The 23,363-nt window shown below is 38.8% G+C and overlaps 1 protein-coding gene across 1 annotated transcript in view; it reads right to left on the reverse strand.

The window, feature by feature from the left end:
• Positions 1-17,783: 17,783 nt before the first annotated feature.
• Positions 17,784-23,363, reverse strand: part of LOC127651796 (Krueppel-like factor 7) — a 62,350-nt gene continuing 56,770 nt past the window's right edge. Inside the window, exon 4 of the mRNA XM_052137812.1 lies at positions 17,784-19,656. Within this exon, the coding sequence (XP_051993772.1) occupies positions 19,605-19,656 (52 nt within the window). The 3' untranslated portion in view covers positions 17,784-19,604. The remainder of the gene's footprint in view (positions 19,657-23,363) is intronic.

Here is a 23,363-nt window from a genome sequence, read left to right on the forward strand (position 1 = left end):
GGAGCCATAGTATGGAAGAACACAGATTAAGAATGACATAAGGGTAAATATGACATAATTTAGAATTTTGGATGAAAAACTATTCCCAGCGGTGGTTTGTGAGGGAATTTACCGGGGTGGCTGATATGCAAATCAACTTTGATTGATCCGACCAATATATGATTGCAAGTTTTATTTTTATATTTTATTTGCTGACAATTGTGTTTCTGCTCACACATGTTCTCTTAAAATAGTCTTGATCATTTAAGATGCGTTTTATCTTCCCTCTCCCAAGTGTATCTGTCTGCATACTGCAAGATGACAAGGAACACCCACTATATGACACGTCTGTCGATTTTGAGAGCCCTGATCACCTCGGATCTTTGAGAAAAGGCCAATCAAAATTGGTGAGTGGAATTTGCATGCCACTCCCCCGGACATACAGTTATAAAAGGGATCTGGAAAGTGGATTCATTCAGGTTTTGTGCTGAGGAGCCGAGACATGGTCCCGGCCATTTCAGCGGCCAGTACACTGTTGTGGCAAGAGATAGCTCTGCCCAAGGGAGATGCGCTGGGTCTGGTAGGCCAATGCAATGGCGTCCACGATCAAGTGGGCAAGCCTCTGTTTGGAGACTGTTTCCCTTTCCGATGTCCACCAAAGCAGACAATGAGTGATTGTGTCTACCACTGCTGGTGATAGGCCACTTAGGTCTTCTGCGTCCTATTCAAGAGCCAGACGTGGAGGTTTCAGAGGTCTGGACGCGGGTGCCAGATGTGCCCCATCACTGAGAAAGAAGGTCCTTCCTCAGAGGAATCTGCCAGGGAGGTGCTGTCTTGAGGAGCGTGAAGTCCGAGAACCAAGTCTAGGTGGGCCAGTAGGATGACTTGTTCCTAGTCCTCCCTGACCTTGCAGGGTCTGTGCAAGAAGGCTTACTGGGGGGAATGCATTATTGTGCAGTCCTTGGGGCCAGCTGTGTGCCAGCACGTCTGTCCCGAAGGGGGCTCCCAGCAGGGTAAACCAGAGCGGGCAGTGGGAGGATTCCCAGGAAGCACATGTGCTTTGCCGAATCAACTCCAATTCAGCTGGACAACCTGGGGGTGGAGTCTCCACTCTCCGCTGAGCGTTGCCTGCCACGACAGCTCACCCACTGTGGCATTGAGGCTGCCCGGGATGAGTGGCCCGCAGCGACCTCAGCTGCTGCTAACTCCAGAGGAGGAGATGGCGGGCGAGTTGCGACATGCAACGAGAGTGTACGCTGCCTTGGCGACTTAAATATGTTACTGTTGCTCTGTTGTTGGACCGGACCAATACATGCTTGCCCTGGATAGGCAATAGCCTCCGCAGGGTTAGTAGTACAGCCAGCAACTCTAGGCAGTTGATGTGCCAACCCAGTCGTGGTCCTGACAAGGAATCTTGCTTGTGAGGCATGCAATCATTGAGACTGTGTCTAACTCCATGCCGAGAATAGAGATGCTTTGAACTGGGGAGAGCTTGCTCTTTTCCCAGTTGACCCAAAGCCCTAGACAGCTGAGATGCCTGAGTGTCAAATTCCTGTGTGCGCACAGCAACTCCCGAATGTGTGCTAGAATCAGCCAGTCATTGAGGTAGTTGAGTATGCGGATGCCCACTTCCCTTAATGGGGCAAGAGCTTCCTCTGCGACTTTAGTGAAGACGTGAGGGGACAGGGACAGGCCGAAGGGGAGGACCTTGTACTGATATGCCTGGCGTTCGAACCGTAGGAAGGGTCTGTGTTGAGGTAGATCCGAGACGTGAAAGTACGCGTCCTTCAGGTCTACCACCACAAACCAATCTTGATGCCGGACGCAGGTCAAAATGTGTTTCTGCATCAGCATCTTCAACTGGAGGGACAGGCTCTATCAAAGCGAAGAAGGGTCGCGATTTCCGCACGGAGGGTGGCCGTGTTCTCACCCTGCACCGGAGTGAAGCGGGCACCTGGCGAACTGAATCATAGAGCCGAGTCCAATGGTCCTGGACAGCCACCGTGACGGGTTGGAATTAGTATTCAGCTCACTGATAGTACAACCGCTTTACTCCGAAGAAAAATATGATTGAATCTGCATTCCAGCTCACTTTTACACCCTTTTATGTCCAGGGGAGTGACATGCAAACTCCACTCGCCAATTTTTCTTTTCCTTTTCTCAAAGATCCGAGGTGATCAGGGCTCTCAAGAGCGACACCTAGTGTCACTACATCGACACAAAGTCATGAGTGACAGAAGGGGAACTGTACTTAAGTAAAATAACAGTCACTTGAAAAATGTATTACTCAAGTAGAATGATGCAAATAATTACTTGAGTAAGAGTAAACAAGTATCCATTTAAAAGAAAACTCAAGTAGCAAGTACAGTATCTAGTTACTTTCATATGTAGCATAATTGGCGTTTACTCCCCAATATTCCATTACATGATACACTTTTAGCATGTATTAAAGAATGATAATAATAATTTACTACTATTAATAATAATGGAGTTTTATAAAAGCAACTGCTTACCTCTATACGGCATCGAGGTTCCGGTCATGTGAGTGCGTGCACATCATCAACTGCTTCCGATAACATTTTCTGCTGAAATGATATGGTTAAAACTTTGCTACAAAACAATCAGGAAAATCTGATGGATGATCTTGGAAGAAAGGTATGTTTGTCAATTACCCCAACTAACAAGAATGGGGAAACCCAATGAGATGAAGAAATCTCTGGTGGGTCAGTATAACTGTGTTGTGAATGGACCAGAGTGCAGAGATTCTGATGTAGTTGATAGTGATGATAGTATGCTGATAAGCCAATGTAGCGAGACTGAAGGGAAAGAGAGTAAATATTTTTGCTGAGACCAGTGCAAAGAAAATCAGGAACAGTGGAGGTTATGGAGGAGGAAGAGAAGATAGAGCTCAAGAAGGTTTGGAGTTTAAGGTTATATTGAGACTTGGCTAGGAAAGGGGAATTACTTCAATGAGTCCAGTGAAATGGACTACTGTTTTGAGAAAGCAGATTGGGGATACACACATGGCTACGGTTTTGAAAGATGGAAATGTTTTGATTGTTTGCAGAAATAAAGAACAGAGAGAGTGGGCTGATAGGATGAAAGAAATAGGGCGGTTTAAAATGATAAGTGCAAGCTGTATTGTAAGAGGAAGTAAGTGGAGTAAGGGAGTGATTTGGGGAGTGCAATTCAGAGTCACAATGGAGGAAATTAAATTAAACCTAAAAGGAGGAATTCTGAAAGGTGCTTGGTGGTTGCAGGTAACTCAAGAGGGAGTGAGGAAAGACAGTGAGTATGTTGTGCTTGATTTTGAGGAGGAAGTGCTTCCTAAAAAAAGTGACTCTAGGCTTCTTGAGTTGTAGCATAAGTGAGTACACACCAAAACCAATGAGGTGTTACAACTGTCAAAAGTTTGGTCATACAGCAAAGACATGTAAAGGCATAAAAGATGTGATAGATGTGGAGAAGATCATGAGTATGGGCAATATAATCATGATCAACCAAAATGCAGAGGCAATCACATTGTGGCTTATGGGGGATGTGAATTGATGAAAAGGGAAGTGGAAAAACAGCGAGTAAGAACTCAGAGTAAGATCACATATGCAGAGACTGTGAAGATGGTGAGTCAGAGAGGAGGAATTAATTAAATCAACCCACCAAAAGAATCAGATCAGGCAAATGAGGGAAAATGAATAGTTGATTTAAAAAAACTAGTCACTTTCATAGCAGGGGTAGTAAAATGCTACAATGGAGGTTAAATCCAAAACAGAGAGAATTAAAATATTCGTAAAGGCAGCAGCTCATCATCTAGATATCAGTGGGTTGACATGAGAGGAGGTGAGGAATGATCTCAGTATTCAAGCAAGCCAGGAGCAATCATGGGCAGGTTAATTCTAATAATGGTCTGGAATGCTAGAAGTTTATTGGCCAATGGACAAGCATTCAACAAGTATGTAGAAGATTTATCCAGTAAACCAGATGTCATCTGTGTAGACCAAATTTGAATTTCAGAATAGTTGGATATGCTTCTGTTAGGTGTGGTGGGGCGACGGGGTAGGGGAGAATGTGCAATATTTATTACAGAGGATATTTCATTTAGAGGGATGGATATAGGAAATGAGCAAGAATATGTAACTGTAGAGATATGGACAAATGATGGAGAGTTTCTAATCATTAATTATTACAATCCTTGTTGGAAATTAGATTTGAGTAGGTTACAACAAATTGAAATGCTGGATGTAAAAGGGTGTTGATATGTGGGGACTTTAATGCACATAGCACGTTATGGGGAGGAACAAGAACAGATACAAATGGTGAGGTAATTGAAGAACTGCTAGAAGAAAAAAAGCATGGTTTGTTTAAATGATGGGCAAGGGACTAGAATAGATGTTCACACAGGGAACACTTCAGTACTAGATTTAACCTTAGCATCTAGAAATTTAGTGGGGATATTTGAATGGGATATATCAGAATCATCAGTATGTAGTGGTAATTTTCCAGTGTTGTGTAGCGTATTGCTATAAAGAATAAGGAACAAGGGGAATGTGGAAGTGGGTATTTTGCAGTGCAAAATGGGAAAGGTTTAAAAATATTTGTGAGATAGAAATGGATTAAATAGACTTAAAATAAGATATTGAGAAGATTAATAAAAAGTTTAAAGCAGCATTACTAGAACCTGCTAATCAGGCAATTTCTAAAAGTAAAGGAAGCGTGAAGAGAAAGGCGGTTCCCTGGTTGACAGATGAGTGTGGTAGAGTAGTTAAAGAAAAGAATAAAGCTCTCAGGATATTAAGGAGAACTCATAATTTTCTGAATATAATTAAATATAAGCAAGCACAAGCAAAGGTTAGGAAAATTGTATGTAAATCAAAAAGGCAAAGCTGGCAGATTATTTGTAATAAAATTGGTATATCAACACCTGTGGGAGATGTTTGGGGCATGATTAGAAGCATGAGAGAAATCAGGAGGGAATGGCAGTATTCTGCTCTGAAGATGGGACAGGAAGCAGCCGTGTCTGATGAAGAGAATGCAGAGATGATAGCGAAGGCACTAACTCATATTCATAGATCTAACAACATGACTGAGGTGAGCAAGAGAGGAAGGGACTTTTTTGAGAGAAGGGACGATATTAACAGTAAAATGGATGCTCCATTAATCTTGGAAGAAATTAAAATGACAATAGTACTGGACTAACATCTGCTGAGATGGATGAAATCTGCTATATAATGCTATAGCATTTAGGTGTTTAGCATCTATGAAGCTGCTAGGTTTTTATAATAAAGAATGGGAAGTGGGAAAATTGCCAACTGGATGGAAAGAGGCTGTGATTACTCCTATCAGGAAACCAGGGAAGGACCAATCAAATCCAATGAACTATAGGCCAATAGCACTAACATCCCACGTTGGAAAGATAATGGAAAAATGATTACCGAAAGACTGGCATTTTATATGGAAAGTAGAGGCATTCTATCACCTCATCAGAGTGGTTTTAGGAGAGGGAGAGGAACCATGTTATGTGTCTGGAAACAGAGATTAAGAAAGCACAAGTTAATAAAGAATCTGTAATGGCAGTTCCCCTTCTGTCACTCACTCGAAGTTGTGTCAATGTAGTGACACTAGGGGTCGCTCTTGGGAGCCCCAAATCATCTCAGTTCTTTGAGAAAAGGCCAGTGAAAATTGGCGAGTGGATTTGCATGCCACTCCCCCGGACATACAGGTATAAAAGGATAAGGAACGCCCACTCTCATCCATATTTTTTCTTCAGAGCTGAGCGGTTGTGCATCAACGAGCTTAATACTACTGCGTTTCCATTCAACTCGAAGAAGCGTATGCTGTTGGATATACGCCGCATTCCAGCGGCTTTCTCTCCCTCTGCACGTCTAATGCAGATTACGCCCCTGGGCAGTTGGATAAAGCTACTAAGAGACTATAGTTCTGCTAAAAGAGTATATTTCCTCTTTAAGAGCAAACACATTGATGTGAATGTCTTTTTAAAAGATGCCTTTATAAAGATGCCTTTCCATCTTTGTGTGATTCCTGGATGCGGTTGTTATCTCTCACGTGTCTGGGCAGCGATCACACTGAGGTAGCGTCGGTGGATGGTTCATGTTCTCATTGCGAGAATATGAGCATGGCAATGTTGCGGACCATACCCACGGTACAAGGCTACCCCGACTGGCGCTGGAGGCTAATTCGGGAGTTCATTGGCCGTGGTCTCTTCGGGTAAATCCCAGCGGACTTCCCGTTCCACAGCACACTCGTTTGACCCCGTTGAGTTCCGAGATGAGACCAACTCGCCTCATGGCCAGTTTAACGTCTCTTTTGGGGCTCACGAGCAGGATGAGTTCTCAATCGCTGCATCAGAGAGCACACTGGCGATGTCAGACGCAGAAGACTCGTTCAGGTCTGCCCGCAAAGTTTGAGGCTGATGCAGAGCTGAACGCTATGCTTGCTCGGGCCGCTGCGAGCATCGGGTTGGAATGGAACCCTCCATCCTCCCCTGGGCCCAACACTGTACTAGCTGCTGAAATGGCCAGGACCTTGTCTCGTCTCCTCAGCACAAAACCTGAATGAGAGTGGGCATTCCTTCTCCTTTTATAGCAGTATATCCGATATATACAAATTCAAAGATCTGAGGTGTTTTGCGGCTCCCAAGAGTGAACCCCTAGTGTCACTACATCGACACAACGTCTCGTTCCCTCCATCAGGGAAGGGAGGTTAAGATATTGAATGCGATGAGATGTTTAATAGGGTCAGAATGGGGAGTGAGCATATCTGCAATTAGAAATATTTATGTAGCATTGATTAGATCAGACAATGGTGCGTTGCTTATGTTTCAGCAGTCTGGTTCTCCTGCACAGGTGATTCCAGCCAGCCTCATTACCTCGCCGCGCAGCTCGTTTAGGGCATGATCCATTCAGCGATTCTGTTTGTCAACTTCTAACATTAATATCACGATTGTTTTCCCTTCAAAGTGCAATTTATCCCATTCGAAACACAGGGGCAATCATGCAACAACGAACTCTCTAATTACAACTTCTTTTCAAACCAACTTGGTTTGCGATGCAGCACCCGCTCTGAACATTCCACAGCACACTGCAGTTATACACAGACACTGTCCGAGCAGACACAAGCCCAGTTCTGCTCCACAAGTGGTGGATCACATGCCACGTCCCAACTCATTAATAATCATTCCTCAAACTCCTCCTCACAGCATTCAAGCTTGCTTCGCCACATAGCCGGATAGCACGAAGCAAGCGCTGTTACAAACTTCCACTCATTCCTAGACTATAACATGACTTTCCCTGTCTTCTCTACTTTTGCCCAAATAACTGGATTACAAACTTTTATTTACAAGCTTTATCATACAACGTTATTGCCGCATGATTTTAAAAGTGTTCAACAATCTGTCATAATTTTACATTCCACCCAAATTGGTAACAGGTTTAAATTGATGCCGAATGATTCAGCTTGGCATCTTGCTTTATACTCAAATATTTCAAATATTATACTCAAATATTGATTATAATTACATTTACATTTACATTTATTCATTTGGCAGACGCTTTTATCCAAAGCAACTTACAAAAGAGGAGGAACATCAGCGAATCATCTTAGGGAGACAGTGGTACAAAAAGTGCCATATTACAAAGTTTCACTATCATCATAATAGTATACAAAACAGATTTAAGTGCAACAAGATAAGTAAATAATTATTTTTTTTTTTTTGTGACCGGTTAAGTGCTTTTGGAAAAGATGTGTTTTTAGCCGTTTTTTGAAGATAGAGAGTGAGTTAGCTTCCCGGATTGAGTTGGGAAGGTCATTCCACCACCGTGGTATGATGAAACTGAAAGTCCGGGAAAGTGTTTGGGTGCCTCTTTGTTTTGGTACGACAAGGCGACGTTCCTTAGCCGACCGCAGGCTTCTGGTGGGAACGTAGCTCTGCATAAATGTTTTTAGGTATGCTGGAGCAGACCCAGTGACTGTTTTATATGCCAGCATTAGGGCCTTGAATTTAATACGTGCATGAATCATCGTCAATGGTTACCCCTAGATTTCTGACCGTTTTGGAAGGCAAAACTGTAGTTGGACCCAGCTGCACGGTGATGTTGTGTTCAACAGCCGGGTTGGCTGGAAAGACAAGGAGTTCGGTCTTGGCAGGGTTGAGTTGAAGGTGGTGTTCCTTCATCCAGGCTGAGATGTCTGCCAGACAGGCAGCGATTCGAGCGGTCACTGTGGTGTCGTTGGGCTGGAAAGACAAGTACAGTTGTGTGTCATCAGCGTAGCAGTGGTAAGAGAAACCATGTGACTGGATGATGGGTCCCAGTGATGTTGTGTATATGGAGAAGAGAAGTGGCCCAAGCACTGATCCCTGAGGTACCCCAGTAAGTAACTGGTGTGGCTTGGATACTTCCCCTCTCCATGCTACCTCAAAGGACCTTTCTGAGAGATAAGAGTTGAACCAGTCAAGCACAGTTCCAGTGATACCCAGTTTAGAGAGGGTGGAGAGAAGGATCTGATGGTTGACTGTGTCAAAGGCTGCAGAAAGGTCCAGCAGAATCAGAATGGATGATTTCGATTCAGCTTTCGCCTGTCTCAGCGACTCGATGACAGACAGCAGGACAGTCTCAGTGGAGTGTCCACTTTTGAAGCCTGACTGATTGTCATCCAGCAGCTTGTTTTGTGAGAGATAGGCGGAGATCTGATTGATATTAATTAATCAATATACTACATCTAGTAGTCTTTGATGTTTAATGGGAATGAAAACGAGGCTGTGAGGGATAGACTTAAAGTCTCTTCAATGGCACGAACGGTATAAAGCTGTGTAAATCTCCTAGATCACATCAGATTTTCCACAACTCACTGTCTGAGTTCTTTGCATACTGAATGTTCTTGGGCAGGTATTTTATCAATATTTTGTTCGCAGAACAATCCAAAAACACTTTAAACTGCAGACAACTGAAGAGACTGTAAGTTCATCCCTCACAGCCTCGTTGTCATTTTCATTAAACATCAAAAATGGCACTAGCATGAATAAGAACTATGCCTTGTAGTGCAATGTCTTGTAGTAGTATGTAGTAGCAGACAGACCCTTCACTTCCAATCACCAATCCAGCACTTATCAACGTAGTTAACGAACTAATCAAATCAACCAGTGCCATCTACTGAATATGACCACTGCAATCATTGTTTCTCTTTACCATAACAGTACTTTTTGTTCTGTATAATCAACACATACACACACACACACACACACACACACACACACACACACACACACACACACACACACACACACACACACACACACACACACACACACACACACGTTGTGTTTCCATGTTTTATGGGGACTTTCCATAGACATAATGGTTTTTATACTGTACAAACTTTATATTCTATCCCCTAAACCTAACCCTACCCCTAAACCTAACCCTCACAGAAAACTTTCTGCATTTTTACATTTTCAAAAAACATAATTTAGTATGATTTATAAGCTGTTTTCCTCATGGGGACCGACAAAATGTCCCCACAAGGTCAAACATTTCGGGTTTTACTATCCTTATGGGGACATTTGGTCCCCACAAAGTGATAAATACATGCTCACACATACACACACACACACACACACACACACACACACACACACACACACACACACACACACACACATAAATATAAAAAAATGTATTCAATAAAATATAAAAGTACTTAAATCAATTAGTAATACTTTTACATATAATTATGTATATGGTCTCTCAAGTTTATTCAGAGACTGAAAATGAAATTGATTTGCATTATGTTAATGAGCATTCAGGGTGGGGTATGCTTTATTGTCATAAAAATAATTTCACAGTGTAAATAACAGGATTAATTTTCTTTGAGAAAAAACTATTGCTTATTCTCTTTCTTTTGATTTTGGGGTGAAAAATGACCCGGACTTGTGCTTGACAGGTTCCATGAGATTCACCCTTAAATGAATGTAGTATTCTGCGATTTTTCTCAATGACAAATTGGTTCCCAGTCCCCAAAGCACACTAGACATGAACCATCATGTCAGTATAATTGTAAGAAAATAGGCGATAAGTCATACAGATACAAGAGAATGAATTGTAAGATGTGGGTGCCTGTTTCAATTATGTACATTAGTTATAGATGAGGAACCTTTTGGGAATAACCCGAGTACATTTATAGAATTAATATCATGTGCAAGGCCGTTTTCTTGAACGTAATTGCACCCTAATTGTCCATTAGTTATTGAATTACCCTTTTATCTGTTTGTCACAGGCACAGGCTTAATAAATGGGAGAGAAATCATCAACTTGGTTATCAACGCTCCAAATTGCAACACAGCGAGTGAGAGAGAACACTAAGATTTAGAAAGACAGAGAAAGACGAAGAGGCCTAGATGGAAACAGACATAAAAGAGAGCGAGAGAGAGAGAGAGAGAGAGAGAGAGAGAGAGAGAGAGAGAGAGAGAGAGAGAGAGAGAGAGAATGAGACACATTTATTCATGAGCATCTTCAAGTTGTAATTAAGAATCCAATAGCAACAAGGAAGTTATTAGTTTATTAAAGCATAGAGACCATTAAAATAACTCAATAATGTGGAAAATGGTTATTATTATTTATTATAATAAATGTTGTGGATTAATGCTGTGTTCCATCCGCAAAATTATAGATGGGAATCATAAAGACATTAATGAGTGAACATTAACTGATGAACATTAAAGAAAAGGTTTGAAAGAACAAGTAGAGCATAACACCGATAAGATTCTACCATTTATTACACATAATGACATTCTTAAATAAAAATGCTATACTTAACAGTTCTTGCATAGATATATTACAATACCAATTTAAAAAAGAATTATGAAACAAACCAGTAACAAAAATAAACTCTTTTCCTTTTTCCTTAATAAAGAACATTGTCATACTAACATCATATAATACAAATAATATATGCAACAATTTTTACAGCAAAGAAAACTGAATTAAATAAAAAAACAGCAAAAATATAGGTGCAATATAGGTGCAAAGTGGAAAGCATGAAATGTCTGCAAAAAGCCTAGAGATCTGATACAGCAGAAAGTGTTGTGAGAAAAGGCTTTAACCGGAAAACTACACTACGAGTGCAACGGACATCGGAAAACACTCTGTTCATCAGCTTCATACCAACCATTTGAAAGCTTTTAGCACATCGTTTTGAGCAGAAGAAATGTATGAAAACACTTTAATTTATACTGAGCGCATGATGACTAGCTGCTAATATGTGCATGTACAGACTAATGCGTCAATCCAGAAAATAATGCACAGACCTGTAAAACTGACTAATCATAATATTAAAAGATATTAAATATGTTGCACGTACTTTGTGGCAAACTCTTAATTAGAGGTGGACTGATATATCGGTTTTCCCAATAAATTGGCAGATTGTTGCTTTTTGTTGCCAATAGCTTTTTTTCTGTTTTATTTGTATCTCTCTGTGTACTCAAAATTAGAGTCCCCTATGTATTTTGGGTTTTTTCATAGTTAAATGTACCGTTTAATATGGCAAATCTTTTTTTTCCCCATAATAATATTGGCATTTAGGTTGCACAATTTACTGCATCTGGGATTTTATTCAATTTTGGACTCCTGTTGCCTATATGCCAGTGCCCGTCACTGTAAGAAAAGACTAAGAAATTGTTTAGCATAAAAAAAATTATAATATATTTTTTCAATTATCACCCGATTAATCGGTAATCATTATCCACCAGCTTAGTTATCGGTATTGGGAAAACCCAATATCGGTCAACCTCTACTTCTAATTTTGTAGTCTCCATGTAAATTTTACAATTTAGAATTAAAAAATGTACCTAAAAGTGTGTGTCTCGGATTACAAATAATTGCATTATCCCACAGCAAAGAGGTCAGCAAGTTGTCTGTGCTGTTTAAAAACAGTTTAAGTGGGTAAAAAAGAAGGTGTTAAAAATAAAGACTGCACATAAAACGCAGACAACAAGTTACTCTGTGGGGCTTCCTGGGACCATTAAGACAAACTCATTAGCTGGTTTTTGCCAAGGTAACATCCCTAATTGGTCCTGCTGGAGGATTTGAAAGAATGATTTTAGAAAAGAGGTCCACTTAAAGTGAAAAAATGATGAAATATCCGCAATGGAAAACTACTAGCGATCATTATGTGTTGCGGTTCATAGGGTGCATTAATATGGAAAGCTCTGCACAAAGATTTTTTATGTAAAAGCCGTTTTATCTCCTTCGAGCAATTGGAACATATTCATGGTCACATTTCATCCCAAAATCAAAAGAAAGAAAATTATATTTTCCATAATGTAAATTAAGCCTATTTTAGGACCATTAAGCATTATAGCATTGTGACATTATTTTTTATGACAATTCAGCACAATTAACCCCCAAATTATCATTACTGTAATGCGTCCAGATGTTTTTTGTGTAATTTCCATTATTCCTAATAGTCATTCTCATTAGATATCAGTCTAATGATTTGATTTTGGGATGAAATATATACCCGAATATGTGCTTGACAGGTTTTGTGAGAATCTCCTAGTTATTCAAATATAAATCTGTTCAGAGCTGCCTAAGGGGCTGCCTACGCTCTTGCACTACAAAAAGCACAATGAATAGAGCAGAAGGCAGGTGTCTCGAGATGCATTTTCAAAAAGTAGTTTTTTTTTACTTGACAGTGTCTAAAAAATTGCAAAAATCAGCTAAATGCAATGCAACAGTCAAAGACGCCCCCCCCCCTCCCCCCCCCAACTTATGTTTACATAGAAAACTCATAGAAACATTTTTGCAAAGTAAAATTGTGTAGTTCATTACATGTATCGGAGCAGTTCCTAGGTGAAACGTATACTGTGTGGCACTAAAAGTGAATTAAATGTTCTCCCAAACCAAGGGCGTAGCCAGGAAATGACTTCGGAGGGCCTCGATAAAAAATGGATAGACTACATTTTCACCCCAATTGTTTTTAACCAAATTATTCCTGTAGAACAGAAAGGCTGTGCATTCAAACAGTTAATTTACACTTTCAGACATCAGAATTTATGCATTTTTAAACTATTTTATAAATAAAAATAGTTTATTATTATTATTATTATTAGTATTATTAGTATATTTGAAATCAAAGAATACAAACCCAATTCCAAAAAAGTTGGGACAGTATGAAAAATGCTAATAAAACAAAATTAGTGAGCCTGTAAATTATTCACCCTTTGCTAAATTGAAAACACTCCAACTACAATCTGATGTTTTATCTTGTGAATTTCATTGTTTTATTTAATGTACAGTAATTTAAAATCAGATGATTGTAACAGGCTTAGGGGCAATTTAAGAATAATAACAATTTGACGAGTTAAAATAACAAGGCGTTGTGAAACAGGAGATGTTGAACAGGCGAGGTAATCGTGTCATAGTATATAAGGATCCTTCAAAAACAGCCTAGTCCTTCAAGAGCAAGGATCATTCGAGACTTGTCAATTTGCCAACAGATGCTTCAGAAAAGAATCCAGCACTTTGAGATCAATGTTCTCCAAAGACAAATTGGAAGGATTTTGGTCATTTCACCCACTACAGTGCACAATATAGTTAAAAGATTCAAGGAATCTGGTCAAATCTCGGTGCTCAAAGGACAAGACGATAACCACTTCTGAATGCGCGTGATCTCTGATCCCTCAGACATCACTGTCTTAAAAAACATATTGGCTTGGGATTACTTTATAAAACCTTTGTTAGTCAACACCATTCACTGCTGCATCCACAGATGCAAGTTAAGAATTTACTATTCAAAGCAGAAGCCCTACATCAACACAGTCCAGAAGCACTGCCGACTTCTCTGGACTCGGTCTCATCTTAGATGGAAAGTAGAAAGTGGAAATGGGCTTTTTGGTCCGATGAGTCCACATTTCATATCGTTTTTGCAAAACACAGTCGCTGTGTTCTCCAGGCCAAAGAGGAAAAGGAGCATCTAAGCTGTTATCAGCATCAGGTCCAAAAGCTAGTGTCTGTATGGGTCAGCGGTGTGTCAGTGCCAGTGGCATGGGTAGCTCGACCATCTGTGAGACTATCATGAATGTAGACAGATATGTACAAATTTTGGAACAGCATATATTGCCATCCAGCACCGTCTTTTCCAGGGACATCCTGGAATTTTCAGCAGGACAACTTCAAACCACATTTTGGACGAATAAGCAGAGAGTGCAGGTGCTAGATTGGCATGCCAGCAGTCCTGACCATTTCAAATTGAGAATGTGTGGTGCATTATGAAGCATATAATACAGCAACGAAGACCCCGTACAGTTGTGCAGCTGAAGTCCTGCATAATCGTAAATGGGCGAAAATTCCACTTTTTAAACTTAACAAACTTGTCTTCAGTCCCTAAATGCTTAATAAGTGTTATTAGAAGAAATGGTGATGTTTCACAGTGGTAAACACTCGACTGTCACAACTTTTTTGGAGTGTGTTGCAATCATCTGGTATAAAATTGCTGTACATTTTCAAAAAACAAAACAATGAAATTCACAAGGTGAAACATCATATAATGTTTAGTTATAGGGTGAATATAATTTACAAATATTATATATATTACTTTTCCAACTTTTTCGGAACTGGGGTGTAATCTGTAATTTTCTGGGTGGGCTTGGGTCTAATTTGGGTGGGCCCCCACAATTGGGTACACCACTGTCCCAAACAGATGAGGTTTATAAAAACTTTATTTACAAAAACTTTATCGAGTTTTAAATAAAACCTATGTCCCTACCCTAAACCTACATCTAAACCTAACCAACAGTCTCATAAAAACAAATGAGTTAAAAAATGCAACTGCTGAAGCAACCACATCCTTTTGTGGCGTTTTTATGAAACTATGACACTGGACTCATACCCTGGTCATTCGCATTGGAAGTACAACGCTCTATAAGATAAACTACTGCTCAACCAAATCATTCTGGAATAAGCTTGTAACTGTAGTTGGCTATCTTATATGAACATTATAATGTAGCCGTTTTACTTGTGATTTTTCTGAAAGTCAATAAAAGTCACTGTTGTAGTGCCACTAGTGTTCATTTCACCAAGACACTTCCACCATATATAGAACGAAGCACATAAAACTTCCTTTGAAACACATGATTCAATAAGAACAATTTGCGAAAAACAATTGAAAAACAGCACAAATGGCTGTTTTTCAATGAAAAACTGATGTATTTGGAATGAACCAGCCCTAATTCTTCTTAAAATGACTTAATTTGGTTATTGTCTGTCTTTTTCAAATTAGACTCATCCCCGCTATGCTGTTAACCCCCCCATAAAAATGTGGGACAAAATTATGCCTGATTTCCTCACCCATGATCATATTTTATTAAATTTTCTTTACTACAAATTTAGAATATTCTGATTGAGACTATACATTTTTATATTTCAATAACATTCCCATATGACTCTTGAGGATGCCGGATGCGTGTGGCTTGGCTTGGTTGCTCTGGATTCCACTGACCTTGTGTTTTTGTTATTTTTCATGGAGTTAATGTGACCAGGGAGAGATGCAAGCTGACACCCGTCCGGCTACATGGGTGAAATTGACTGTATCGGGCAGTTGTAATAAGATCTCCCGGTCAGCATAAGTGTGGCATGCGACCCCACTGTGATCCAAATCCGTTCCACCCCATTGAGGGGGCGACCAGGGCTGGCTGCTGCAGAGACAGCCAATCCCTTTCTCATTACCCATAATACATTTTAGTCAGACATTTCTCCAACCGGTCCATGTTAGACAAGTGAGTGAGAAGGACAGGATACTGACATTTGAACAGACAGCTTGGACAATGACATGAATAGGCTTGTCACTCGCCCATTTTGGGGTGAAATGATTCAGATGATGTTATTTTATCTATTGATATGCTTAAAATTCTCGATATGAAATAATTTATGAAGCCAACCATTCTTAAATTCACTGCAAAATGTAAGTTTTTCAGCTGTCAAACATAAATCTTAAAATTCGATGTTGCATTGGTCTTGTTTTATAGTCTCTGAACAAACCTGGGCATACAGTAAATATGAGCATCAGCCTTAATGGATATATACAACATGGCATGGGTAGTATGCAATAGTTAAATATTAAATAATTTGTTTGTTGTGCTCATTTTACACATCTTCAAATCTGAAGATCGTACGCAATTTGACCCAATTGTCTTTTCACTGAACTACCAACTGGATTGCACCACAATGCCCAAAAAATGCTTCTTTCTTGGATCTTTACAGGTTCTTAAAGGAATAGTTCACCTAAAATTAAAATCTCTCAGCATTTACTCACCCTCAATTGCTTTTCAAACCCATATGACTTTATTTTTAACTTGCGCAGAATTTTTAAATACTGTAAATGTAGACGGGAATGTGATTCAAGATTTTTCAGTCTGTTAATCACTCAAAGCTATCATATGTCTCCAGAAGACTTGGAATATATAACACATGAGTCATATGGACTGGTGCTGTCATTTTTGGACCCCTATTATCATAATGGGTTATTCTCAAGAAACCTTTTAAGATTGTCATATTTACTTCCAAATCAATACAAAATGTAATAAAATTATGTTTTGCACGAAGAAAATGAAGCCTACATTTAGGAATATTAAGATTTTTTTTTCTCACATTGATATATTTTAAGGACATTTAAGCATATTTTACATTTACATAGATTTTTCATTACCCTAATGCATCCGGGTATTATACTTTTACTATTCCCATTGTTTTCAGTGAATATTCTCATTACCGTCAAACCATTACATAGTCATTTTTAATGCATGACTATGCGTAGGTCAATCGATTACATTTTTTAATCAAGTTATTTACATAAAATGCTGATTAATTAATAGAATTAATAGAAATCACTTCATTATTTGCAGAGAAAGGTCCCCAAATAAAGATAATACATATAAATAATGCTTAATAACTCAAATATTTGTACATTTAATATGTAAGGCCTTTAATATATAATACGGACTGAAATTCAGTTTGAAATAAATTGCATTATTGTGGCAGATGAATAAAGCATTGATTAGACAATAAAAAAAGTCAATATATTGTTTGTTTTCTCATATCATTGAACAAACCTACACTTGACAGCAATTTGTTTTGCATTTATGTTTATTTATGTGTCCAGTTTTCACAGCATATGTTCTTGAGTTACGTCTGCACTATTTTTAATTGTCACTCTATGTACATGTGTCTGCCTCAGATATAGTGATGAGGAGTCGACTCCAAAAGAGTCGATGCCTAGACTCTGACTCGTCCTAGAATCAGAGTCGACTCTGATACAAGAATCGATTCTTTGTTCGGCTCCGTAACTTTATGAACAGGACGTTGTGATTGGCTCAAAATAATGAATTGGCATTCTTAAGAACCAATCACATCCTCTACAAACACCTGTTGGTTGGTGGGACACCACCTCGTTCATCATGTGCGTTTGAGTGAGAGACAATAATGCGTGTGTGCAAAAGAGAGAGAGGGTGTGACAGATTTTAAAACTTTCGGATGTTTGTGTAGTATTACATCAACACAAAGTACAGTGGTTGGAGAAGTGGATTTGTGTTGTTTCTGTATGACCCAGCCTGTTTCTTGTTATTTTTCTTCTTAAAATTGGTATTAGTAGGGAATGACATTACCAGTCATTTTAAGGTCAGTATGTAAAAAAATCGTAATGACCCTAAAAACAGCCTTTATTTTTATATGCAAAATACATCTTATTTGTTTCGTAACCAGGACATTTTTGTGTTCTAAAGAAGAAAGAATGTTGGCTTTATAAGGACATGAGGATCAGAAAGATGACAGATTAAAAATTTTTGGGGTGAACTATTCCTTTAATTACAAATATCAGGCAGATTAGCCGTTTAGTGGTCAGGATCATTGCATATCAGCAGGGCCGTCAACAATCAAACCTTACATTCAGTGACACTTTCCACAAAAAGTGCTAGATCCCATGCTTGATTGTACGTTAAACCTCATTTTTACTATACATTTTTTCACACTGTACAGCCATTTTTACCAGAAACACAAGGCAGACAGAAATGCAAGAAAAAAAAATTGGAAACACTTCACCCCACATCGCAAAGTAAAAAATAAATAAAATGTAGATGTATCATAAATATGAAATGTCACCTGTTGGACCTGCAGAACTACTGTATGTTCACTTGGAAAAGCACAACGGACACCTTTCTTGATGATTTCATCCACCCCCGAAATAATAACTTAGAAAATTGGGACAGTTTTTCAGTACATATTTTGATACATTTACAATATCTAAACTTTGTGACCGCAAACCTCCATCCCCTTGTGTGAAGTGGAAGTCATTGACATTCTGTCATAAAATCCATGGACAAACCATGATGCTTTACACAATTCATGCTCATTTCAGTCCAACAAATCCCAAAGACACAGAGTTTATGGGATAACAGTGCATGGATTATAAATAATGTTGAGGAATGCTCAAAACGTGTTCAAGAACAACATTGCTTTGCGTTTTCATTCGCATCTTTTGCGGTAATTTAGAAATGAAGTGCACCTTAGTTGGTGTCTGAGCCAGTGTGAATCCACTATTCTCTGCTTGTACATATGGTGGATTTTGGTACAATTTTTTTTCTTCTTTTTCTACTTTGTACACATCCACAGGATAAAAGCAAAAAAGTTCGGTCTTACAAATTATAGAACATCATCATTCAAAAAGATCTTTTCCATGATTTTGTTTTCATTTATAAAAAGTCTCAAAGTGTCGCTGCGCAGCTGTTGTTGCCAGGGAGGGTCGAGAAAGAGAGATTTGCCCAGCTATGAAGAAGTTAAGGCCGTTGATCCAATCAGATTCACATTTGAGCTGAGAAAAAAACGATTGGTGATTTCACTTGGTCACCTCTCACCTTTTAAATCCAGATTTCTCAGAATAGACGTGCCACTTTAGATCTTGGCTGTGGCTTGCCGGGATCAAAGTGGAAAGATAATCCTTGCTCAAAATGGGAAAACAAATAAATTGTGTCTTTGAAATCCACTTACGGAACATCCCTATGAACTGATGACCTTCTGGTACGATACTCTACAAAGGTTCTCTGGAGATGAATTTAGAATTGATGAATTGTCCAATGCGATGCAGTAAATCAAATCAGGTGTAACTCCAGCATTGTTGTCAGTTTGTGACAATATGCATAAGATGAAGAGTACATCTTAACAGACAAAAACATTTGGATCTTTGAGACAAAGGAATGCAGTTGTACTAACTAGATTGTGTCATTGATGTTTTTTGGGGTAATATGAAATACCACAGAAAACATATTGTTACTGAGTGACAAGCTGTTGTATTACCATCTGTATTTTCAATCTAGTCCTCATAGTTGATCAGACAAGATGTCCTTGTAGTTCGCTAGGCCAATTCCAAGACTCAAATCTTTGCAACCAAAGCTCAGCCTGTGTGATCTATCAATTGTGACCCTATTTCGTTCCCTCACGGAGACTTCTCTCTGGTGGGCCGTGCGAAGGGCCTGAGTGGTGTCCGATTCCTTTACATACTCCCTCTCTTTCTCTCCCTCCTCTCTGTCTCTTCCTCCTCCTCACAATTTTGCCTCCTCCTCTTCCTTCTCAGATATGCCTCTTCATGTGCAGTGCCAAATGGTCTGATCGTGAGAAACACCTAAAGAAGAAAAATGAACTGATTAAGTAATTTGCGAAACAAAGATCTTGGATCTTCTACCATAATTCCATTTGGTCAAAAACACCATCTATCAGTGTTACCCCAATACTATCTGATGGCACAGATGGGCGATTCTTTAATAATAGAAACTTTTTTGTCCCCTGAAATTTATATTTTTTTATTTTAAATTGTTTTTAAAACAGCCTGATCTCATGAAAAGTACTGTATGTGACAGTGGCAAACGTTTTTCAAAATGATACTATGCGGTCCATTAAACATATTGTGGCAGTTCCTAGGTGATCTGTCACCACTGTAAGGTGCTAAAAGCGAGTTCAATGTTTTCCCAAACAGATGACCTTTTTTTTAAGGTTAAAGCTCTATTGAGTTTTAAATAAAGTAAACAACACCTATCTCCCTACCCTAAACCTTAAACCTAAACCTAACCGATCATGTCAGAAAAAGCATATGTGATATGAAAACGCACCTGATGAAATAATCACGTCATATTGTGGTGCTTCTGTGACACTTTCGTGTCAACATGTGTGCTTTTCAGAAATCGTACCACAGTCCTTCGCATCATAAGTGCAATGCTTTATCAGTTGAGCTACCACAATTTGCTTTTTGATTTAATTGCACACAAACAAGCTTGTAAAAGCAGTTTTTTAATGTAATGCAAACATTACTATCCCATAAAAAGACATGCACTTGTAAAAGAATTTAGAAGTCATAAGACAGCATTGTGTGAGGAACAGACCTGAAAAGTGTTTAAGAACGAATCATCTGCTGTTTTACTCATGATTTCTGAGAAAGTAAATAAAAGTCACTGTTGTAGCACCTCTAGTGTTTATTTTATATTTGTAATTTTTAAAACAGATCAATATTTAAGTCCTTTTTTAATATAAATTCTCCTCCCTGCCCAGTAGTTGGCGATATGCACAAAGAATGCGAATCGCCAAAAACAAAAGAAGAATGTGAAAGTGGAGATTTATAGTAAAAAAGGACTTATAATATCGCTTCTAAAGACATGGATTGAACCACTGGAGTACTATGCTGCTTTTTTGAGTTTCAAATATTCACTTGAATATTTTCAAAAAATCTGCGTTTGTGTTCAGCAGAAGAAAGAAAGTCATATACATCTGGTGTGGCATGAGGGTGAGAAAATTATGAGAAAACTTAAAATTTTCTGTGAACTATTTCTTTAAATCTGAAAACAAGTCTTACTATCCTGTGTAATTTTGCTTCTGAAGTCAATTGCTATTGTTTAAGGTATATTTATATATTTTCACTGGAAAACAATACAAACAACTGATTAAAATACGTTTTTTGGCATTGTATAGTCAGTTGTTGGATGACTAGTTGACCATCTTGACCCCATCCCTAAAGCCCAAAATATCATTCGTTTTTTCTGGGTGCCGTTAAGCCTTGCATACAGTGCACATGATAAAAAAAAACATCATCGGCAGAGTACATGTTTTTTAGACACACAGACATTCTGCATCGGTAGCACATGCACCTGGCATTGACCGTGTTAAAAGAGTATCACAAAGTATTCATAGTTTGTATGCTTCAGATGCATACATATGAGCTCTCACGGTCAAAAGTGTATACTCTAAATGGCTGAGCACTCAACAGTTCACGAGACGAAACAGCACACAGAAAAACTAAGTATACCATGGCTTTGAGACATATGCTTTCCTGCTATGTCTCACCTGTCCTGGAACTGTACATTTTGCTGGTGCAACTGGGAGTGGCAAGAATTGGGAAGGGGTGTTTTTCGGCAGGGTTGGACAGATGGTAGATCAAGCCACTGCCAGGAGGCATCAAACCAGCTGGTATACCTCCACCCTTCTCCAGACCTCCACCCCTCTGTCCTGACAGGGGGTCCGGACACGGTCGCGACAGATTAGGCTGAGGCCTGAGGGCATAGGCTACAGGTCTACTGTCTTGCTCTACTGTATTTACTGTCAAACGAGGCAGGGAGCCCCTATGCGTGCTGTTCTCCACCATTCCCGTCAACACTATCATTGTAATGGTAATCTGGGCCTCCCTTGACAACGACAGAATGGATTCCCCAAGGTGTACGAGCAGCCAGGATGACCGGAATGGGCTGGGCTGAGCTCGAAGTGAGATACGCAAGTCTAACAGGCATGAAAGACCTATTTATACATCAAAGTGAAGACGTGTTAAGATTCACTTCAGAGGTTGAGGCTCTTGATCAATACTGGGAGGCAAATATCTAGCAGACGCTGCGCCTAAAATTGAAAATTTTCTAAAAGAAAGCAGATCTACTGGAAACTTGCTATGCTTTTTAGCAGTATGTATACTTGATCTTTTATGGAATAAAAATGTGTCCTTGTTGAGGATCAGGACAGTAATGGCTATTCAGTCTGCAGCTGGAAGTTGGTGTTAAAGCAATATTCCAGGTTCAAAACAAATTAAGCCCAAAAAAATATATATTTTGATGGCTTTTCTTAAAAAAAAAGCAAATATCTGGGTTACAGTGAGGCACCAACAATGGAAATGAATGGGGGACAATGAACCTTTTGAACGTTAAAATACTAACTTTTTCAAACATATAGCCACAAGACATAAACAATGTGTGTGTTAACATGATTTTAGTGTGATAATATTAATTACTAATCTTTTCTGTGTAAAGTTTTCCAACCTAATTGCCATGAACATGTAATGTCAACAAACCCTAAAACCTTAACATGTCAATTTAAACATCTTCACAGCTCAGAAGAATGAATGTGCTTTTAAAGTGCTTTTAAAAAATTATAAGCTCCACATTTTTTGCTCATTTAAAGAAAAGGTTTAAATACATTTTTGTGGTAATCAACATTATGCCACAAATGCTGTCGACTGAGTTAACTTAACCTGGAACCCAGAATATTCCTTTAAGTATGTATGAATATTTCCATTTTGCATTAATTTGCATTTATTATCACTTTTGTGTCTAGTAGTTACAGTTGTCTTTAGTTTAGTTATAGTGTATCTCAGGCAGTATTGTTACTTCTGGAACTAACAACACCGCCCAAAAAATGCAAATGTTCTTTGTGTTTAAAAGGGTAATTATATCAGGTGAAATCAAATTTTTCTGGAAAATATCATCTTTTGAAAGAGTTTTACGTTACTTTCAGCACTCAAAACCTGAAAAAAATTATGTTAAGCAGATTTTTAGATCAGAGATGATGGAACATTGTAATGTAAAACTAAATTATGACTTTTGCCGCAAGAAAATGTAATACTATCCTCAGGCACTGACTAAGATTATAAGCCAATTTTATTTTATTATTATGAATATATATCCCGTCAAAGATCATCTGCTATGTTGCCAAATGTTGATGTTATGTGAACAAAAACCTTATTTGCAAAAAGTGAGAGGTCAACATTAACTGTCATTCATCATGTTCAATTTGGAAGCATAATTATGAGACCTGGGCTAATATAGAGAAACCATTGTCTGAATAGCAGATGTTTTTATGATCATACAGCTACACCCACCAAGAACAGGTGTCAGGTGGACGATCTTAGATAGAGATTTTGAGAAACTATTTGAGAATATTCATCACATTTTTAGACTCTGAACACTAGTGCTAGATTTTACATTGAAATACTGCTCATGTTATAAATCAGATTAGAAAAAGTGCTGGCCAGATATTTCTCAAATCCCTGCAAGATCTAAATGAGGATATTTTTTAAAACAA

This window comes from Xyrauchen texanus, chromosome 11, assembly GCF_025860055.1.
Source record: "Xyrauchen texanus isolate HMW12.3.18 chromosome 11, RBS_HiC_50CHRs, whole genome shotgun sequence".
Taxonomy (NCBI): Eukaryota; Metazoa; Chordata; class Actinopteri; order Cypriniformes; family Catostomidae; genus Xyrauchen; species Xyrauchen texanus.